The 16,352-nt window shown below is 45.3% G+C and overlaps 2 protein-coding genes across 10 annotated transcripts; one reads left to right on the top strand and one right to left on the bottom strand.

Moving 5' to 3' along the window:
- Nucleotides 1-4,971: 4,971 nt before the first annotated feature.
- On the bottom strand, nucleotides 4,972-7,725 carry LOC123041567 (uncharacterized). Its single transcript, XM_044464162.1, has 3 exons — nucleotides 7,467-7,725; nucleotides 6,585-6,704; nucleotides 4,972-5,304 (listed from the first exon to the last, which is right to left on the bottom strand). The coding sequence occupies exons 1-3, from the start codon at nucleotides 7,690-7,692 to the stop codon at nucleotides 5,255-5,257; spliced, it is 396 nt and encodes a 131-aa protein (XP_044320097.1). The 5' UTR covers nucleotides 7,693-7,725; the 3' UTR covers nucleotides 4,972-5,254.
- A 215-nt stretch (nucleotides 7,726-7,940) lies between these two features.
- On the top strand, nucleotides 7,941-15,010 carry LOC123045842 (uncharacterized). 9 transcript variants are annotated; one of them, XM_044469039.1, is made up of 5 exons: nucleotides 7,941-8,340; nucleotides 9,448-9,489; nucleotides 10,196-10,280; nucleotides 13,429-13,689; nucleotides 13,778-15,010. In XM_044469039.1, exons 4-5 carry the CDS (start codon nucleotides 13,606-13,608, stop codon nucleotides 14,696-14,698), a joined length of 1,005 nt encoding a protein of 334 aa, XP_044324974.1. In that variant the 5' UTR covers nucleotides 7,941-8,340; nucleotides 9,448-9,489; nucleotides 10,196-10,280; nucleotides 13,429-13,605; the 3' UTR covers nucleotides 14,699-15,010. The 9 variants fall into 9 exon arrangements, 7 of the variants coding, with proteins under 7 accessions (XP_044324974.1, XP_044324971.1, XP_044324973.1 ...); XM_044469036.1 differs by having other exon boundaries at nucleotides 9,848-10,280; XM_044469038.1 differs by lacking the exon at nucleotides 9,448-9,489.
- The last annotated feature ends 1,342 nt before the right edge of the window (nucleotides 15,011-16,352 follow it).

The raw sequence follows: 16,352 nt of genomic DNA, 5'->3' as shown, positions 1-16,352 counted from the left end.
CTCCACTACCATTGACTGGCCCACAAACCCAAGAGCCCGAGCAACGCGTGGGTGCATTGAAGGTGATGGTGGAGGAGTAGTATTTTGCCTTGCCGGATGGTGGCCGGGGCGGAGGGTGGGGCCGTGCCGGGTGGTGGCTCACCTCTGGTGTTGCTCTGGCCGTTCAGCACGGCGGCGTGGGGAGCAACGCCCGGCCGGGAAGGAAGAAGGAGAGGGGCGCGACAGCCGGATCAGGTGTCGGTCGGCAGGGAGAGGGGCGCGGTGGCTGCATCAGGTGCCGCTCGGCAGGGAGAGGGGCGCGGCAGCCGGATCCGGATATGGTTAGATCCGCGAGGCCGCGGGAGGGTGCCTGAGTGGCAGAATGGGCGGCGGCTCGGCGGCGGTAGGTGCCGGGGAGGAGCAGGTGGGGCTGGCCGGTGGGAGGAGGAGGCGGGGCGGCATCGGCCGGTGGGAGAAGGAGGCGGGATGGCGCCGGCCTGGAGGAGGAGGCGGGGCGCTATGGGTTTGGGGAGGGAGGCGCGCGCGGATCTGGAGTGAGAGGAGGCGGTGGGGTGGGGTGTCGTGGTGGTCGGGGGCCATCCCCATGGTCGTCGGCCGCCAAGCAGGTGGTGGACGACGGCGGTGCTGGAGGCAGGTGGTGGTGGGGTGGGGTATCGTGGAGGAGGTTTATGGAGGAGTGGGGTTCAAGGGGGGAGTGGTGGGCAGCCCTGGGAGGAAGGGTGGATTTTTCTATTCGCTAGATTAGCGCATGTCGGGTGGCTACTGGGTAGGGATGTTAGCAGAATAAGAAACTGATGTGTAGAATAAGACTCTTAAGGGTGTTATCATAATAGACCCACCATATATATATATATATATACTATACGTACGCGTCCGTGAACAAGTACACCTCACTCAGTGTCGGGACTTTTCGGTTTCCGGGGCACGTGCCACATCAAAATTGTGAAAATGACTATTCAAACATCACAAACACCTCTTTGCGCCACATGCATGCAGGCGGTGGTTATCCTAACTAGGACACTCACGTGTGACGCTTCCATCTATGGGCCCACGAGGCCATCGTCGATGCATGTGCATCACTTTGACCTACATCGGGAGAGGTTAATTAATTAATTTCACCATCGATGAGGATTCTTTTTGGGTTGTATTACAGTAGGAGCATATAGTATGCGTAGGAAGGGGGACCATCATATGTAGTACGCTTCATGAACCTCGCTCTGTGTGGGTGCATGGTTTACGGTTTTTGAGGCATGTGTGGCACATCAAAGTTGTGCATTTTAGGTATTATATTCAACATATGTTTGGCCCACTTGCAAAGCGATGGTGGTTGTCCCCTCGCACCCACTTAAGTGGTTATCAGCGATATCTATGCTTTCCATATGTGGGTCCGCTTGGTCCGCCACTACTTTTTGCCTGACAACGACAGTGGTTAATTTGACTTTGGAGGCGGTTATTTTTTGGCTTGTAAATATAGGATCGCGCTATTCGTCACCCTGGGTGAGGAATGGCTATCCCACGTCCAGAGTTTTGAAACATAAGAAATAAAAACAGGTGAACTATGGGGAGGAAGGAAACCATTCCTCAGCCGTATAAAAGGGAGAGAGGTAATCTTACATTACGCATGGCACTAAGTTACATCCTATGAGAAACTGTTATGGCGCTGCCATAAGAAAAAAAGGTTGTGACGTAAATTTCTATCACGCATGCTAAGTAAGTTATGGCGCTTACTAAGTCTGCGCACCCGAACCACTGCCGTAAGAGACAATAAGCTCGCACGGTAACTTTACCTTTGCATCAAACTACCTCTATGTGCACGAGCTGCATCACATGATACTCGGTTCCTTTAAAAAGATCTTTTCTGCTCCTAGAGAAACAACGAGATAGTGATGCATTCAATTTTTTGTTTTCTCCTTTCACTCTATAGTTTCATCTAGATTTGGTGTGATGGTAATCTCAGTTGTAATCTTTTTGGAGGTACCATTTCTGGAATTGCGTCCTCAATTACACAAAAAAAAATTATTTGAATGACATTCCTAAGAGAACCTTATTGTTATTTTTTTCGAAACGGAGGCAAAAGTTTTGCCTCATCGATTAATTAAGAAGAAGAGAATTGCCCAGTTAATTAACGGGAAACCGGGCGAAAACCAATACAAACTAAGCACAAACGAACTACTCACACGACATGAAACCCCACAACCGCACACTCACACGGCATGAAACCCCACAACCGCACAGGCGGTCTGTCACACTCGCCGAATACACAACATCCACAAACCCAGAGGCACCTCCCAACCAGAAATGACAACCCAATCAAGCAGCCAAAGACGTCTTGCCTTTGGCGCCACTCTTGCGATTGCCCACCTTCTTTTGTTTGTCCCTTATTGGCATCCCTGTTAGAAGACAAGCAATCGACCTACCTAAACCAGGTCTAGCAACTTCAACACTGGCTACCAAGTCACAAAGTTCCTTCGCGAAGAGAGCATTTGAATTTGGGGTAGGTGCCAACACAAGTGGCTCCGTGGTCATGCCACTCACAGGCATCACCTGCCCGATGGTCACAGACAAGGGAACGACGACAACATCTAAAACTCCGCTCTCCATGATGTCGAGAGGTAGGCTGTTTGACGCCTGACAAGGCTCCATGGGGGGTGGTGAGGACACCAAGTCCACCTCCGAAGCCTGGGGAGAGTCCAACTTGAGTTGCTCCATCGACAAAGGTGAAACAAGTTCCCCACTCAACATCTGCAGCTCGGGCATGATCTGCAACACCGGCGACACTACCTCGACGAAGGCCACACCCTCGAAGTCCGACAACACTTGGGGCGTCGAACTGGACCCAACATGGGGCGAGAAGCCCGGAGCACAAGGGGAGAAGCAGCCATAGAGATCCACATCTTTGTCGCCCTCGAAGTCAACGACAAGTTTTGTCAAAGGAGGCGACATAGGAGGGAGTGGCGCCTCAGCCGTCGCAGGAGATAGCCTGCCCAGAGCAACCTCTGCACGCTCCTGAAGGCTCCCAGCCCGCAGCAGCCATCCGTGCATTGAATCAACCACATCACTCAGAGGCTGAATCGCCTTCACCATCTGCAAGGAAGCCATGCCTTGCAGCTCAGAGCGTAGCAGCTCGGCTTGCGCAGTAAACACAGACTGAAGTGCCACCTCAACTGAGGCTGCAGAACCAGCAGAAGAAGAAACAACCGACGCCCAGGAGTCACGTTGGATCGCCTTGGAGGGAAGCGTGGCATTAGATTGGGCTTGACATGAAGGTGGATGAAGATGATGAATGGTGTCGAGGCAGGACAATGACGAAGCAGTAGGGTTATCGAGCAAGCTGAGGGGACACCAAGCATTTCGACACTCACGGGCCCGATGGCCGTTCCCCAGGCAGTGAGAGCACCGAAAGGGATCCCTGCACTTCGTTGCACGGTGTCCAGTAACAAGGCACCTGCAACATTGACCATGGAGCCACGCAGGGATGGGCTGAGGGGACGAAGCCGGAGCTCGAGACGCCAGACGATATGAACCATGCCGCGGCCGCACCTCCTGCCAACCCAGGCAGGCAGCTGCCTCATGCTCAGCACTCACCCCACTGGAGCACTTGGTAGCCAACGGCGATTGCGGGGCCAGCTCAACACCATCCTCATCATCTTCGTCATCGTCGTCGTCGAGGGAGCTCCACAAAGACTGCACCATACCCGCAGCCAAAGCATCAGAAGCACCCGAGGCAGCCAGTAGCTTTCCAGCCCTCAGGTCGGAAGAGGGCCCAGTGACATGACCACCGTCTCCAGCAGCAACGACGGGCGATGCGGTAGGTGTTGGCGTCGCGAGGACCAGCTTGGAGCTTGCCAGCGACTCGGGCATGGACGGAACCTCGTGCGAGACCAGTCGCCCCTGCACGGTCGGGTCAGCCTTGCGGGAGGCGAGGGAGGCCGCGGCTAGTCCTCGCGCAGATGGCGGCGGCAGACGGGCCGGGGCGACGCCGGCAGCAGGAGAGGCCGGGACGGCTCCCCATCGTCGGAGCAGCAGGAGAGCGAGGCCCGTCCGAAGTTCGCCGCGAATCGGCCGCGGGAGAAGAGACAGGCGCGGGAGGAGGCGTCGGAGCCTGGCCCTCACGCGCAGAGCAAACGGAGGTCGAGGCAGAGCAGCAGCAACCGGATGAGGCCACAGCACCGGAGGACTGCCGAGGAAGAAGCGGGCGGCGGCGCCGCGAGCCCACCCGCGAGCGCGAACGGGAGACGCCCATCTCCTCACATGAGGCACGCAGCAGAGCAGGGGCACCGGATCTGGCCTCGGCGGCCGCTGGGGGAGGATGGCTGGAGCGGATCTAGCGGCGCCGCGGACGAACGCTCACCCGACGCAGGAGCTCCGCATCGCTTCTCAACCTTATTGTTATCATATAAACACAACATCACCTTTTAATCTGGGGAGTAGTGTTATCTTTAAGGGCCTAAGGCTGAACTTTATTTAAACATTGAAGAATTTACATATCAGCTCTAAGAAAACAGCTAGAATTTACAAGGTCAGCTCTCAAGAAAAACAGAACTGGAACTCTATACATTGCCTCAGATAGCACACTGATTACATGACCCTCCAGGGAGAACCCTATACTTCAATACACTCACAGCAGGGAGAAAAAAGAAGGAACATGATTTTGAAAGCAAATGAAACTGGTTAGTAGAAAGTAAGGCTGCAGCTATTCTGCCATCTATACACACTCCACAATACAGGCAAATGCAACTAATTTTATTTGTTCTAAGCAGGCGATTAGGTGCGCAGAAGGATGCATGGCACATCATTTATCAAAAATATGTTTTCTTCCCGAAGCCCCACTGATTTGCTCTGTGCCTTTGAGAGTTGTTGAACAGCAACATCAAATGGATAGCCTCCGGAAGTCACACGTTGCAACTCAAATAGGAACAAAACATTATTCCTGGGATAAACTCGCAGAAAGAATTTGGAAGCAACATCAAATTTCCTTTACTCGCTAATTTTGGTCTACACAAGAGAACAATTAAACCAATATATTGTATTTTTTCTATTCTTTATCAGGCCTTCATTGGCATGTCTACATCTGAAAACGGGCTGCTAGTGCTTGTTTGCTAAAGAAATGTTAAGCATGATTCAGGAATAAAATCACCTCCTCTCTCCCTGCCCATTGGTGGTTGATTTCAGGGCCACGTTGGGGTTCCGGTCACCTTCCGTGGCCTTCTATCCGCAATCTGCTAGATGTCGCTCACCTCGCTATCGACATTCTTTATGTTCTGTTGCTGGTGCATCTGGAGGCATCGCAACGACGTCGTGTTCCTAAGAAAATGGAGAGTATTCCTAAGAAAATCGAATTACATATAGGAAAAGGAAGATTGCTACACAACTTCACAAAAGGAAGACTAAGAAGAATCAGCGATATGAAGGGAAGTTATATCTTTTCTATTCCATGGCATAGTTCAAAATTTTCAGACCAACTTAAATTTAGAATGGAAAGGTCATGCCACCCGCCGAAGCCAACCATGTGCTTCCCAAATAGACAAATAATTGTGAACCAACATTTTGGAACTATTAACTCGATTATAGCTATCGGCATACTGCCAGGGTGAAAAATGGTAATGATCAATAGCAGACTGGATAAGCTATCAGCGTATTGCCGGGATGAAAAATGGAAATAATCAATAGCAGAATGGATAAGTAATGTATGCAAAGACATGCATATAACCATGTAGATGAATCAATATTAAACGGGATGGAAAAGAAAAGCATGTCAATGTCACTATGCCAGTGTTACAAATGTATTAAGTCACATAGTAGAAATTGATCATACTTGAATGGACAGCTTTGCAAGATAGGAAAATGGGTTGAAGCTGAAGAAAATTAATTCCTTAGAGTATACATGAATCTAGTGTAAAAATGATATGTCGATCTTCCATATAGAATCCATGGTTACGATTTGTTTCAATAATGTGCCAAGTTAGATGGTAAATCTGCAAGCTTCAACGGAATGTAGAAACTTGGCACATATGATTTTGTTTCAATGACAAAAGGCTGATGTATGTGTTAAATTTTCGTAGCAACTAGCCGCATGTTAAGAAAGAAGAAGAAATAATCATTATCTCATGATAGATCACAAATTATGCCTTAGAGACATGCAGAAGAAGAGACAATTTTTAAAAAAAAAATTGTACATGATAATTTGGACAGATAGTCGTCCTACCTGCCAACGCTGTATTGAAGTGAAGGAGCATCATTAGAACATGAAATTTGAGCAATAAATCAAGCAAACACTTATAATTGGACCTGAAAAATGTGTACCTCACAAGCATGCTGAACGTATCCCTGAATAAAATAGAAAGTATTCATTGAAATTGCACACAAAATCAGCATAGAGATATGAAGAGAACTAGTAAGCCCATAACATAGATTTGTTGGCAGGATTTACATTATGTATCGAAATTTGATGTCAGGACATGAAATTCTGAAACAAACAACTGCAAATGCTAGGTTTGCTCGCCACATAACCCCGAATGAAAACAATAACAAAACCTGAACCAAAAAAAGCCTAGCAGGACTCAGGATTTAGCTCGCCACCGTACCCTGACGTTGAAGCCCACTAGTGTGCTCCGCCCACCATATAACCACCCGCAGCAGTGCCGAGGCCGGCGCTTGCTGATGCCACCCGTCGAGCCGGCCGCAGGCACCCAAAGCTTGAAAACCTTTGGGTAAAAGAAAAACAGTCTTAGAAATTGTCCTAGAAAGGAACGGCTTAAAGATTCACGTACACCTAAAGCATACATCTTCTGCTCCTAGATTTCTTGGCAGAATTTCAATTATTGGTTTGCCTGATAAATTGACAAAACATAAAGCTATCATCACCGATACAAATCTTATCTTAAGAATAGCATAAAACAAAAATTGTCGTAAAGTGAATATTATTTAATTGAAGAAATATTGCTCGTATGTATGTGCAAATTTTGATTAACACAAATTTACAGAGAATTAGCATTGTCAGCTAGGTACAGGCTGATTCTTTATGTACATCACTACTAACATTCAATCGAGTCAGAACCATCATTTTTTACTTCAGGATTAAAATTCGTGAAATTTAGACAAAACCAAATCAGAGAGAGGATTCACATGTCCCGTGAAAACAAAAGTTGATCTCAGCTAGATCCAAGTCTGATACTCTACTGTTGTCCTTTTTCTCCGCAGCCTTGAGCTCCTCCTCTTCTTCTATGTCATTCACACGGCCTTCGAATCCTCCGCTATGATCTCCACCTCCTCCTAGAATTGATCCCACCACCAGTAGCCCTTCTCCAGCATTACCTCCATCACCCGAGCTTCTCATTTTCCTTTCCTTTCCTTTCCTTTCTTGGTCTTCTTCCTCTTTCCCAGCACCGCTCCCAAAAACTAATAACCCTAACCCCAGAAATTCAGAAGTTCATGCAGGAGGATAGGGGTCTTATTGATGATAATACCGTCGACGGTGGAGAGGAACGCCGGAGAACGCTGTTGTCCTGTTGAGCTCGCCCAGATCTTGCACCGCCCACGGTGCCTCCGAGTCGCTACCGCATGAGAGCGGTAAGGGAAGTACTCCACGCGCGAGAGAGGTAGTCCTCGCCGCCGGGTCGTCCCTCCGGTGCCGCCGCCGCCGCCGCAATGACGAGATGTGAGGGGCCGGAGGACTCTGTCTTCTTGCAACATTGAGGGAGTTGTAATTCATGCTGTACACTGTTACTGAGTTGAATGAAGTTGGCACCATGGGTGCCTTTCCCGTTCAAAAAAAAAGAGGGGCCAGAGGAAGATAGGAACGGACTGGAGTGGGCTAGTTTTTTTTTCCTTTTGACATTTGGGGGAGTGGGCGACCAGCTAACGTTTCCATCGAAGTAAAATTATATTGGCTGACGTTTAGTCAAACCGACCCAGTCTTCACCCCAGTCTATCGACCGAGCTCCTCGCAAAAAAAAGGTCCATCGACCGAGGCACGTTCTGGTTAAGCAAATCTCGACCGATATAAAATTCTGTTGCACTGCCGTAAATTTAGGTTTATGGCAGTGGTTGGCTGGTAAGGAGGTAGCCCACTCCCCGTACCTATTTGTTTTTTTTCTAATCAGCTATGAGCAGTTAAGCAACCGGCGACGATTGCTGAGGCGGCGGTAGCGATCGCGACGGTGCCGGAGGGACGACCGGGAGGTGCACTCCCCTCTCTCGTACGTGGAGTACTCCCCCCTTTCCCTCATCATGCAGTAAGGACCAGGAGGAGAATTGGGCACTGCAACGATTCGGTGCGAGCTCGGGGACGGCAACGTCCTTCTCCGGCGTCCATCTCCATCGTCGATGGTCTTCTCTCTGGTAAGGTCTTCCTCCTCCCCTACCTTTCCCTTTCCTCCTCCATGAATTTCTAATTTTTTAGGGTTAGGGTTCTTGATTTTTTGGGAACGGGGCTAAGAAAGAGGAAGAAGTCGAAGAAAGGAGATGAATGAAAAGAGGGAGCCTGCATACTGAAGGGGGTGATGGAGTATACCTTCACTCAGATGTGAGATCAATTCGAGGAGGGGATGATCATGCAGGAGGAGAAGAAGAGGACAAGCTCAATGCTGCAGTATCTTCCAAGATTTAGCCCTGTTTCTTGACATTTTTTTCTATTTTGGATGAATTGTTCCTTATTTCTTCTTTGGAGCTCCATTGCTACAAAAAAAGGAGCCATGTCCAGCCGTTTTCACTTAGTGGAGTTGGGATGCTGCTACTGTATTAGGATAGTCATGCCATCATTGTGAATCTGCCCTGTTGCAGAATAAGGCACAAAAGGAAACCAGAAAGGGCAAAGCACAAGAAAATATGAAAATAACAAGCCACAAACTATGAGCAACTAAGAATCACTCCCAAAAAGAAGCACAAATCATTCCAGCCCATGTAATTGTGATCTTAATGCACAATGTCACTGATTTCCTGATAGGGAGTATAACGTTTTGTTAGGTTTCAAGTCCATCAAACCACTGCCATCAGGGCTGATCATACCTCTAAATAGAAAGAAATGTAAACCTTTGGATTCAATGATCTTGCTAAAGGATACAAATGTGTCTTTTCTTAAATGTAAGGTATTTGATGGCTCCGTTTGGTCAAAAATTTCTTCCCCTGTTTCATTACATAATTTGTAGAGAAATCATGGTGCTTAGCATACTTCTCTTGCCTTCAAAGTACAATTTCTAAGACAATGGAAATGCCGTGCCTTGTTTTATTAGGAATGATGCATCCAGAAAAACTTTCTCATATTATGGAACGGAGGGAGTATTTGTGATATATCCCTGTAGGCAACAGATAATGTTAGTTTCCAGTAGCGCCAATTGGCTCCTATCTGAACTTTATTTTTGAGATGCACTTCCATGTCTGTGAAACCAATTCCATGTTGAAGGTTTCTTTTACCATATTTTCTATTAACTGTAGTTTGTTTAAATTCAGGGGAACGGTGTATGCAAAGAGTGTGCCATCATACACCTTCAGGTGATGCCTATAAGTTACCTGAATAGTTTAGGACTTCCATCATTTTACTTTGACAATAATACTTCCTGAGTTCACAAATTATATAATATGAAAACTTGCAACATCCAAGGCTTTTAGTTGAACTCACATTCCATCATATATTTCTAAGCTAACATGTTATCATTTTTATGGCAGGCGCACTGACCTAGAATAGCGTAAGAATGACCACTCAACTAGCTAGTGTTTGAAACTTCAATTCCATGTAGCGATACCCAACCCAGCAATTTGAAGTCTCTTTTTTCTATAGAAATAAGTCTCCCCGGCTCCATTTTATTAAAAATCAAAGCCCAGTGATTCTTATTTCTTACAATATGTGCAGAGTACAACAGTGTACTACCTCAGTAAAAAGAGGTAAACCTCGCCTGGAGTCCAAAACTACAAGATGTCTGATGACGAAAAGATACACGCTCCTCGCACCATAGCAGATAGATGAATATTAGCACACTGGTATTGCCGCATTTAGTCAGGCTGATTTATCAAAAGCGAATGACATTGGATTCTGTACCCCATCAATTATCGAGTTATGGTATCAGTTTTTGTTCTAACTTCTCATGAATACACATCAATTATGAATTGATTTTATTAGCAAATGGATACTAGCCAGCAATTTTATTTCAGTTATGAAGATGATGTTATTATTTTCTAATGCATGCTACCTGCTGATCAGGTGGGTCCACGTCCAGGCACACAAGTATTATTTCTAATGGTCGAAGAACTACATCTTCAGTTTAAGCAGTAAGAGCCGTATTCAGGTTAGATACATGATCAGAGACAATTCTATTCATGATATAGCCTGATTTCATACCGCGGTTCTTAAATATGGTTTGGCAAGATTTAGGAAACACCGATGCCTGCTTTTCAGTCCAGCGAAAAGGGCCAGTTCTGTTTTCTGAATTTGACAGAAATTCAATCACCTTTTTGAGGAATTTCGACGAAAACATATTGAACACTTTTTGCTTTTGGCTCCAGTTAGGTCACTATTTTCACTAATTATAAATATGTCGATACTCACGGAAGTCACCGGTATTTTTGGCTCTTTGGATAATGTTTCTGGCAAAAAGAGCACTCAGTCCAGTTTAACATCCAGAAAGAGAGAGCAATGTTCAGCGTTCATTGTAGCTGTGTAAATGATACTGAGCATAGCCATGTGAGTTCAATACCAATCTCCAATGGTACCGCGCGCAACAATATCCAGAATTAGAGTGTAAAAGCACTTACTGAAGTAATCTAACCTTTTTTGTAATCAGCAGCAACCTATATTTAGTTACTTCAGCGGTGAGCAAAGAGTACATTTTCCTTCTTTTTTAGAAAACGTATTGTTTATCAAAAAGAAAGTTAAGTGAGCAAACTTGTATTGAGAAACTTATGTATATGCTCCTTCTTTACATACTGCCCCCGTCCCTTTTGAAAATGCTTTTACAGAAGGAGCATATATGAATGACAGGTAAATAGTTACATGTATAGCCCCTTTTAGAAATGTTTTCATAATTCAGTTTAATTTTTCTTTCACTTCGAATTGACCTAAGTTTTTTGTTTGAAATAGGACGGTGTATAGTTGGTTTTGTTTCTTAAACTTATCCACTTCCCTGATCATTCTCGAGTGCGGCTATACTTTGCCACACATTTTCAAGGATGTAACTTAACAACATGCAAGTTTAGGCGCCCGAGTCTGACATATAGATATCATTTTTGGGATAATGTACTTGCACCCTGGTTGTTTTCATGTTGGCTTGATTTGTATTGTAGGATGCTAGACACCTTCGATCAAAACTTTAGAGGAGAAAATAAAAAAAAACTCTAGAGGAGGCATGGAAGAACATGCGCTGATACAAATTGATATACAGTAAGCTTGACAAAGGCATTGACAGAAGTTTGATCATGTGATGTTTATATTAAATTGCTTTTTTCTTGCCACACCAACAACAATTAATTGGGCTCTCGCGGGCACGGCGTGCCGCCGCGCCTCTACCTACTAGTTCTTACATTAGCTGCCGAACATGACTACGTATAGTACGCTAGATTTTTCGTACGTGGCTGGTTGGAAACATTACGTTGGTGCACACTGACCATCTCCCAGCCTCTAAATATTCATGGAAGCTGAGTTAGATTTATTTTAATTACCATGAGGTGGACCCTGACCCTTATCCAGCCTGTCAAAGTTTGTTGATTTGTTTTTTGTTTAACCCGCCCTCAGTCCAGGAGTAATCTTCTGTAAGAGGAAAAATTGATATTTTTTTTGTTCAGGTTGTTGCTTGTTTTTTTTGTAGCATAAACCAGTTGGGAATGTTCTATGTTTGGCGAGTAATCATGCAATTCTAGCTAGTCTCTATCAGTTTAATTTATTCCTCAGTCATGGATACTGTGAAGAAGATCCACACAATCATTTTTTCTTTGGGCTCTTATATATGGAAAATGTTGGGTTTGTTCACAGTTAACCTATTTTCATATCATACAGAGCAATCCATTCAAAATATGGTTAATTTCCTCTTCCTCAAATATCTGTACCACTATAACACTAGAATAAATGTGCTTTTGTTTAGTTCCATACTTCCATTGAACATTGATTCATCTATAATAAGCTTGGCAGGTTTGGCATTTTGCCTCACAATTATGTGTGTCTGATCAATTATGTGTTTCATTTTGATGACTCTTTGGTGTGAGACAATGTCTTAAAAAGTTACAAGACACATACTAGTTTAATATGATGACTCCCAGTATTGTGTGTGGCACAATTTGATAAAAAGACATGGTTTAGTGTGCATTGAAACAGTAGTTACAGAGTTTGACCGTTTATATATTTTTCATTCATACCATGCATCCGGCATGTTATGGGTTCATGTGGTTCCGATGAATTTGGTACATCCGAAATCCATCTGTGATGTCTTTGATTTCAACATTGTTTCCAGTTTTAGGTTAGCGAAGCCTGTTAACCGTTCAAGTGTTATATGTGCTTGTGTGTTGGTACACTTGTGAGAAAATATTCTGTTTGTCAGTAATCTGTTCAATCGGATGATGGTTAATGTACGAGGGATAGACATTAACGTCTTTGTATCTATGGTGGGTACTAGTAATGTTGAATTGAAATTTCAGACTTTCTTTTTCTAGTAACCAGAAACAAAATTTAGGTTTTGGTGAGAAGAAAAGCGAACCTAAAGGGTGCAGTACTATTAATAGGATACTATGTTGGTTACAGCTCATGGATAGTAACGTTTCAGTCGCTGGGGAGCTTGCTGAACAGATGAAGTTGACATAAAATCTCTGGTCACCTGCAAATTTAGCTCCTTGAAGATCAAGTTCGGCAGTAGTCAGTTTCAAGTTTGGTAGTATTCAGTTTTGTAATACAGTAGTGATTTATGATTTTTTTTCATGCCGCTGGTTACTTAGTGCTAAGTAGCACCCAGTTGTGTTCAAACGAATTTTATTTGTAATTGTGAGGATGGTTTTTATTATGTGAGATATTTAGCAGAACCACTACACAGAATCTATTTATTAGACCACTTTGTTGTTCCGCTGTTAACAAAATATTCATAGCGCACAGAATGAATTGCGTGTATTTCTTATTGTTACCAAAATTGCATTCCACATAATGATGATAATGGCCTGTGTTACTTAAATCATTTTTATATTTCACTTTTGCTAGAGACCTGGTGTACTCAGTCCAATAGAGATAGTAAAAGAACTAACAAAAAATACATGTAAGGAACGCAGCCTTATATCTAAAAAATCAAGAACGCCCAGCTACTGTAAGATTACTCGTGTGGCCATAAAATTACGTCAAGATGCGCCAGACTGGTTCCTCGTCTACAGGGAGTAATTTACTCGCATGCAAGCTGTAAGAGCGGTGACTGGCTCCTCCTTCCACACTGTAATATTACCTCACAAACGTGTTTTCCCTCACAGATTATGGTTCTGAGCGTGGGCATAGAAACTGGCTGGGGTGAGGAATAAGAATTCCTCACCCAGGGTGACGAAGAGGATTTTCTATCATAGCTTGCCCTAGAAATAGTTGGGCGTGTTGTCGTGGAGCACGTGGACTCGAGTCGCCGTGCTCACTGGTGTAAGGTTAGCTATGAGATCATGGTGGACCGTGAGAGCGATACCTACAGTTGCGAATGTGCCATGTTTGAGCACATGGGTATCCTTTGTCAGCATGCTCTGAAGGTATTTTTTTTACCATAAACATTTCCAATCACATTTGATCCATCCTTAGTACACGAGAGATTTGATCCAGTTGCTCTTTCCATTTCAGGTGATGGTGCACGTTGGTGTGTGCCGAATCCCTAGTCATTACATTTTGAAAAGGTGGAGTAGGGATGCCCGTGATGTTCTTCCTGATCACTTAAAATGTTATCAGAAGGACTCGGACCTAGGGGTGTCTAAGACGTTTAGGCACAACATTTTATATGTGCGTGCTCTGCAGGTTGTCAAGCTTGGCAATATGAGCATCCCGCTCTTCAACCACGCCGTGCAACGACTGCTAGCCCTGGAGAAAGAACTGAATGCCATGGCTGCGGAAGAAGCAGAAAACAAATCAGCTGGCTTGTGCGGGTCTGAAACTTTGAGGTGCACGTCTCCTGCTACCCTTTCTGAAGAAATTCCGAACTCAGGGGCATATGCCGGTGAAGCTGCGCCCCCTGATCTCACGTCTGAACCGGTCGACATCCCTTTGCCACCGCAGAGAATGCCCCCTGACCTTGCGTCTGATCCCGTCGATGCTCCTTTGCCGCCGCAAAGAAGGCCCTCTCGTGGTCGTCCAAAATCTCAGAGGATGAAATCGGTGCTGGAGCAAAAAGGGAAGCCAGCGGCGACCTGCGCCGTGTGCGGTTCTAAAGAACACCATACCGAGGAATGTGAATGTCTGCAGATGCCTGAGCGCAGCGATGGCAGCGAAGACAGTGAGCCTGAACATCCAGACCCCGTACCGTCAGGTTTGTGTGTTCGTAGGGCACAGCCGATGAGGACCAACAAAAGGCAGTCTGAAACTGAAGCTTCAGATGTGTGTGTCAGTAAGACTGCCGCTGCACCATGGTTTTCTCGAGGAACAACGCAGCATCATGGTCTCCGCCACAATGGGGCGTCTTCGTCAGCCAATGACATTGATCGCACACCAAAGATGAAGCCTCCCGCTCCACCACGCAGATGCAGCGTCTGTGGCAAGAAAGGACACTAAAATCTTCTTGCCCTGATCACGATGCCGGTCCAAAGCCGCCCCAGACTCGTCGATGCAAAAAATGTGGGATCGGAAGGCACAACTCCAGGACTGTGCTCCCCCAATTCAAACGACCTCGTCACAGAGACTAGATACAAACTGGACACAGCTGCCTTGCTTTACATCTTTCTTCTAGTTCTTTGATCAGCATCAGACCATGGTATTGGGTGCCGAACTGTGTTGTTGATTTATGAGATCTCTTGTTTTATCCACCACGACTGTGCTTGAATATTTGTATCCTTGCCATTGTTGTATTATGCATGACCAGCTTTTATGACCAAATACTTTGTATTGCTTGCACTTAGTTCTCTGAAGTTAAATGCCTAAAACATATTTGTGTCTACTGTGATGGCCCATCAGAATTCATCTAATTCTTGTTTGAAGGGTGTCGTTCTGGAAACACGTAGTCACCTGTGTCCAGATTGGATGGCGCAAGAGCAAGGGGAAACAAATATTATGCATACCTTTCCACCTCGTCTATGCACTTGTCTCCAGCTTGGAAAAAAATGATGGTTCAGAAATTTGGAGAATATAACTTTGGAGATCCAATAAAGAGCAGAACTCTGACAATAGACAGATTGGTATTTTGAGACTGACTACCTTTAGATTCCAGGGTTCAGACAAATAGCTCCCCCCGGTCGCTTTGACAAGGAGTGATGGTCGTAGTGTCTCTGTGCGAATACACGAAGTTTGACTAGCTAAACTAGCTGGTGCATGAACTTACCTAGCTGATACAGTAACTTATAGCTAGCTAGTACTCCACGCGCACCGGTGTCTGTATTACTTCTGTTCACATAAACGTGCTTGTGCAGTGCAGAAACTGCAGAAAACCGGTAACTTCAGACTGAGTGATCGTTGTCGTATCTCTGTTCATTGCTATTTGGCTGCTGCAACCACAACTTGCAATGATTGGTCAAAACGCGGCAGCTCGCAATGATTAGGCGTAGCACCACAAACGCAACTAAAAAGTGAAAAGAAAATCTGCAATTTGTTTAGTAAAAACTAGAAGTGAAGCACCTAAACTTGCTCTGAAGAATGGATGGCACTTGTACCGCGCGGAAACTTCAGCAAAAATGGACGAGACCACATGTGCTCCATATGCAGAGACTTTATAAACGTCCCGGGCTTTCTCCGTTTTGACTTCAGGTTCCAAAGATGCTGCTAGTGTCATTGCACATGGAGCCTTGCCCCCTCCTTTCTACTCACGTACAGCAGCATGGACCGCTGCATGCTGACAGTGGCATAGCTTTTCTATGAAACATGGGCTGCAAAGCACACCACAAACACCTCTTTAGTTTAACCCTCACATGGCCAGCCCGGATAACGGCGCATGCATTGTGTGGCTATGATAGCTATTTCCCTAGCAAGCTACGGTAGACACAATTTTGCATATATATATATATATATATATATATATATATATATATATATATATAGGAGTAGGATTTTCTATCATAGCTTACCCTAGTAATAGCTATCAGAACCGTTGAACCATGCATCAAGATTCGAACTGCTCACATGGTGCGGTACCTTATCCTCCCATTTGATGAATTATTGGAGGCCGATGGCAGAGCATGTACTTGTCGGCTTTAGTCTGCATGCACTGACGAAAAGT

Source organism: Triticum aestivum, chromosome 2B, assembly GCF_018294505.1.
Source record: "Triticum aestivum cultivar Chinese Spring chromosome 2B, IWGSC CS RefSeq v2.1, whole genome shotgun sequence".
Lineage (NCBI taxonomy): Eukaryota > Viridiplantae > Streptophyta > Magnoliopsida > Poales > Poaceae > Triticum > Triticum aestivum.
The sequence above is the reverse complement of the archived record's forward strand: the minus strand, read 5'-3'. Positions and strand labels throughout refer to the sequence as shown.

What these genes read in the sequence shown, in the direction of transcription:
- LOC123045842 (XM_044469038.1), top strand. Translation starts at nt 13,606, where the DNA reads ATGGTGGACCGTGAGAGCGATACCTACAGTTGCGAATGTGCCATGTTT. An exon ending in TTTGTCAGCATGCTCTGAAG is followed by an intron (nt 13,690 to 13,777) that starts GTATTTTTTTTA and finishes TTTCCATTTCAG; the next exon opens with GTGATGGTGCACGTTGGTGT.
- LOC123041567 (XM_044464162.1), bottom strand. Translation starts at nt 7,692, where the DNA reads ATGTTGCAAGAAGACAGAGTCCTCCGGCCCCTCACATCTCGTCATTGC. An exon ending in GTTCCTCTCCACCGTCGACG is followed by an intron (nt 6,705 to 7,466) that starts GTATTATCATCA and finishes TTTTACCCAAAG; the next exon opens with GTTTTCAAGCTTTGGGTGCC. An exon ending in TAGTGGGCTTCAACGTCAGG is followed by an intron (nt 5,305 to 6,584) that starts GTACGGTGGCGA and finishes CCATTTTCTTAG; the next exon opens with GAACACGACGTCGTTGCGAT.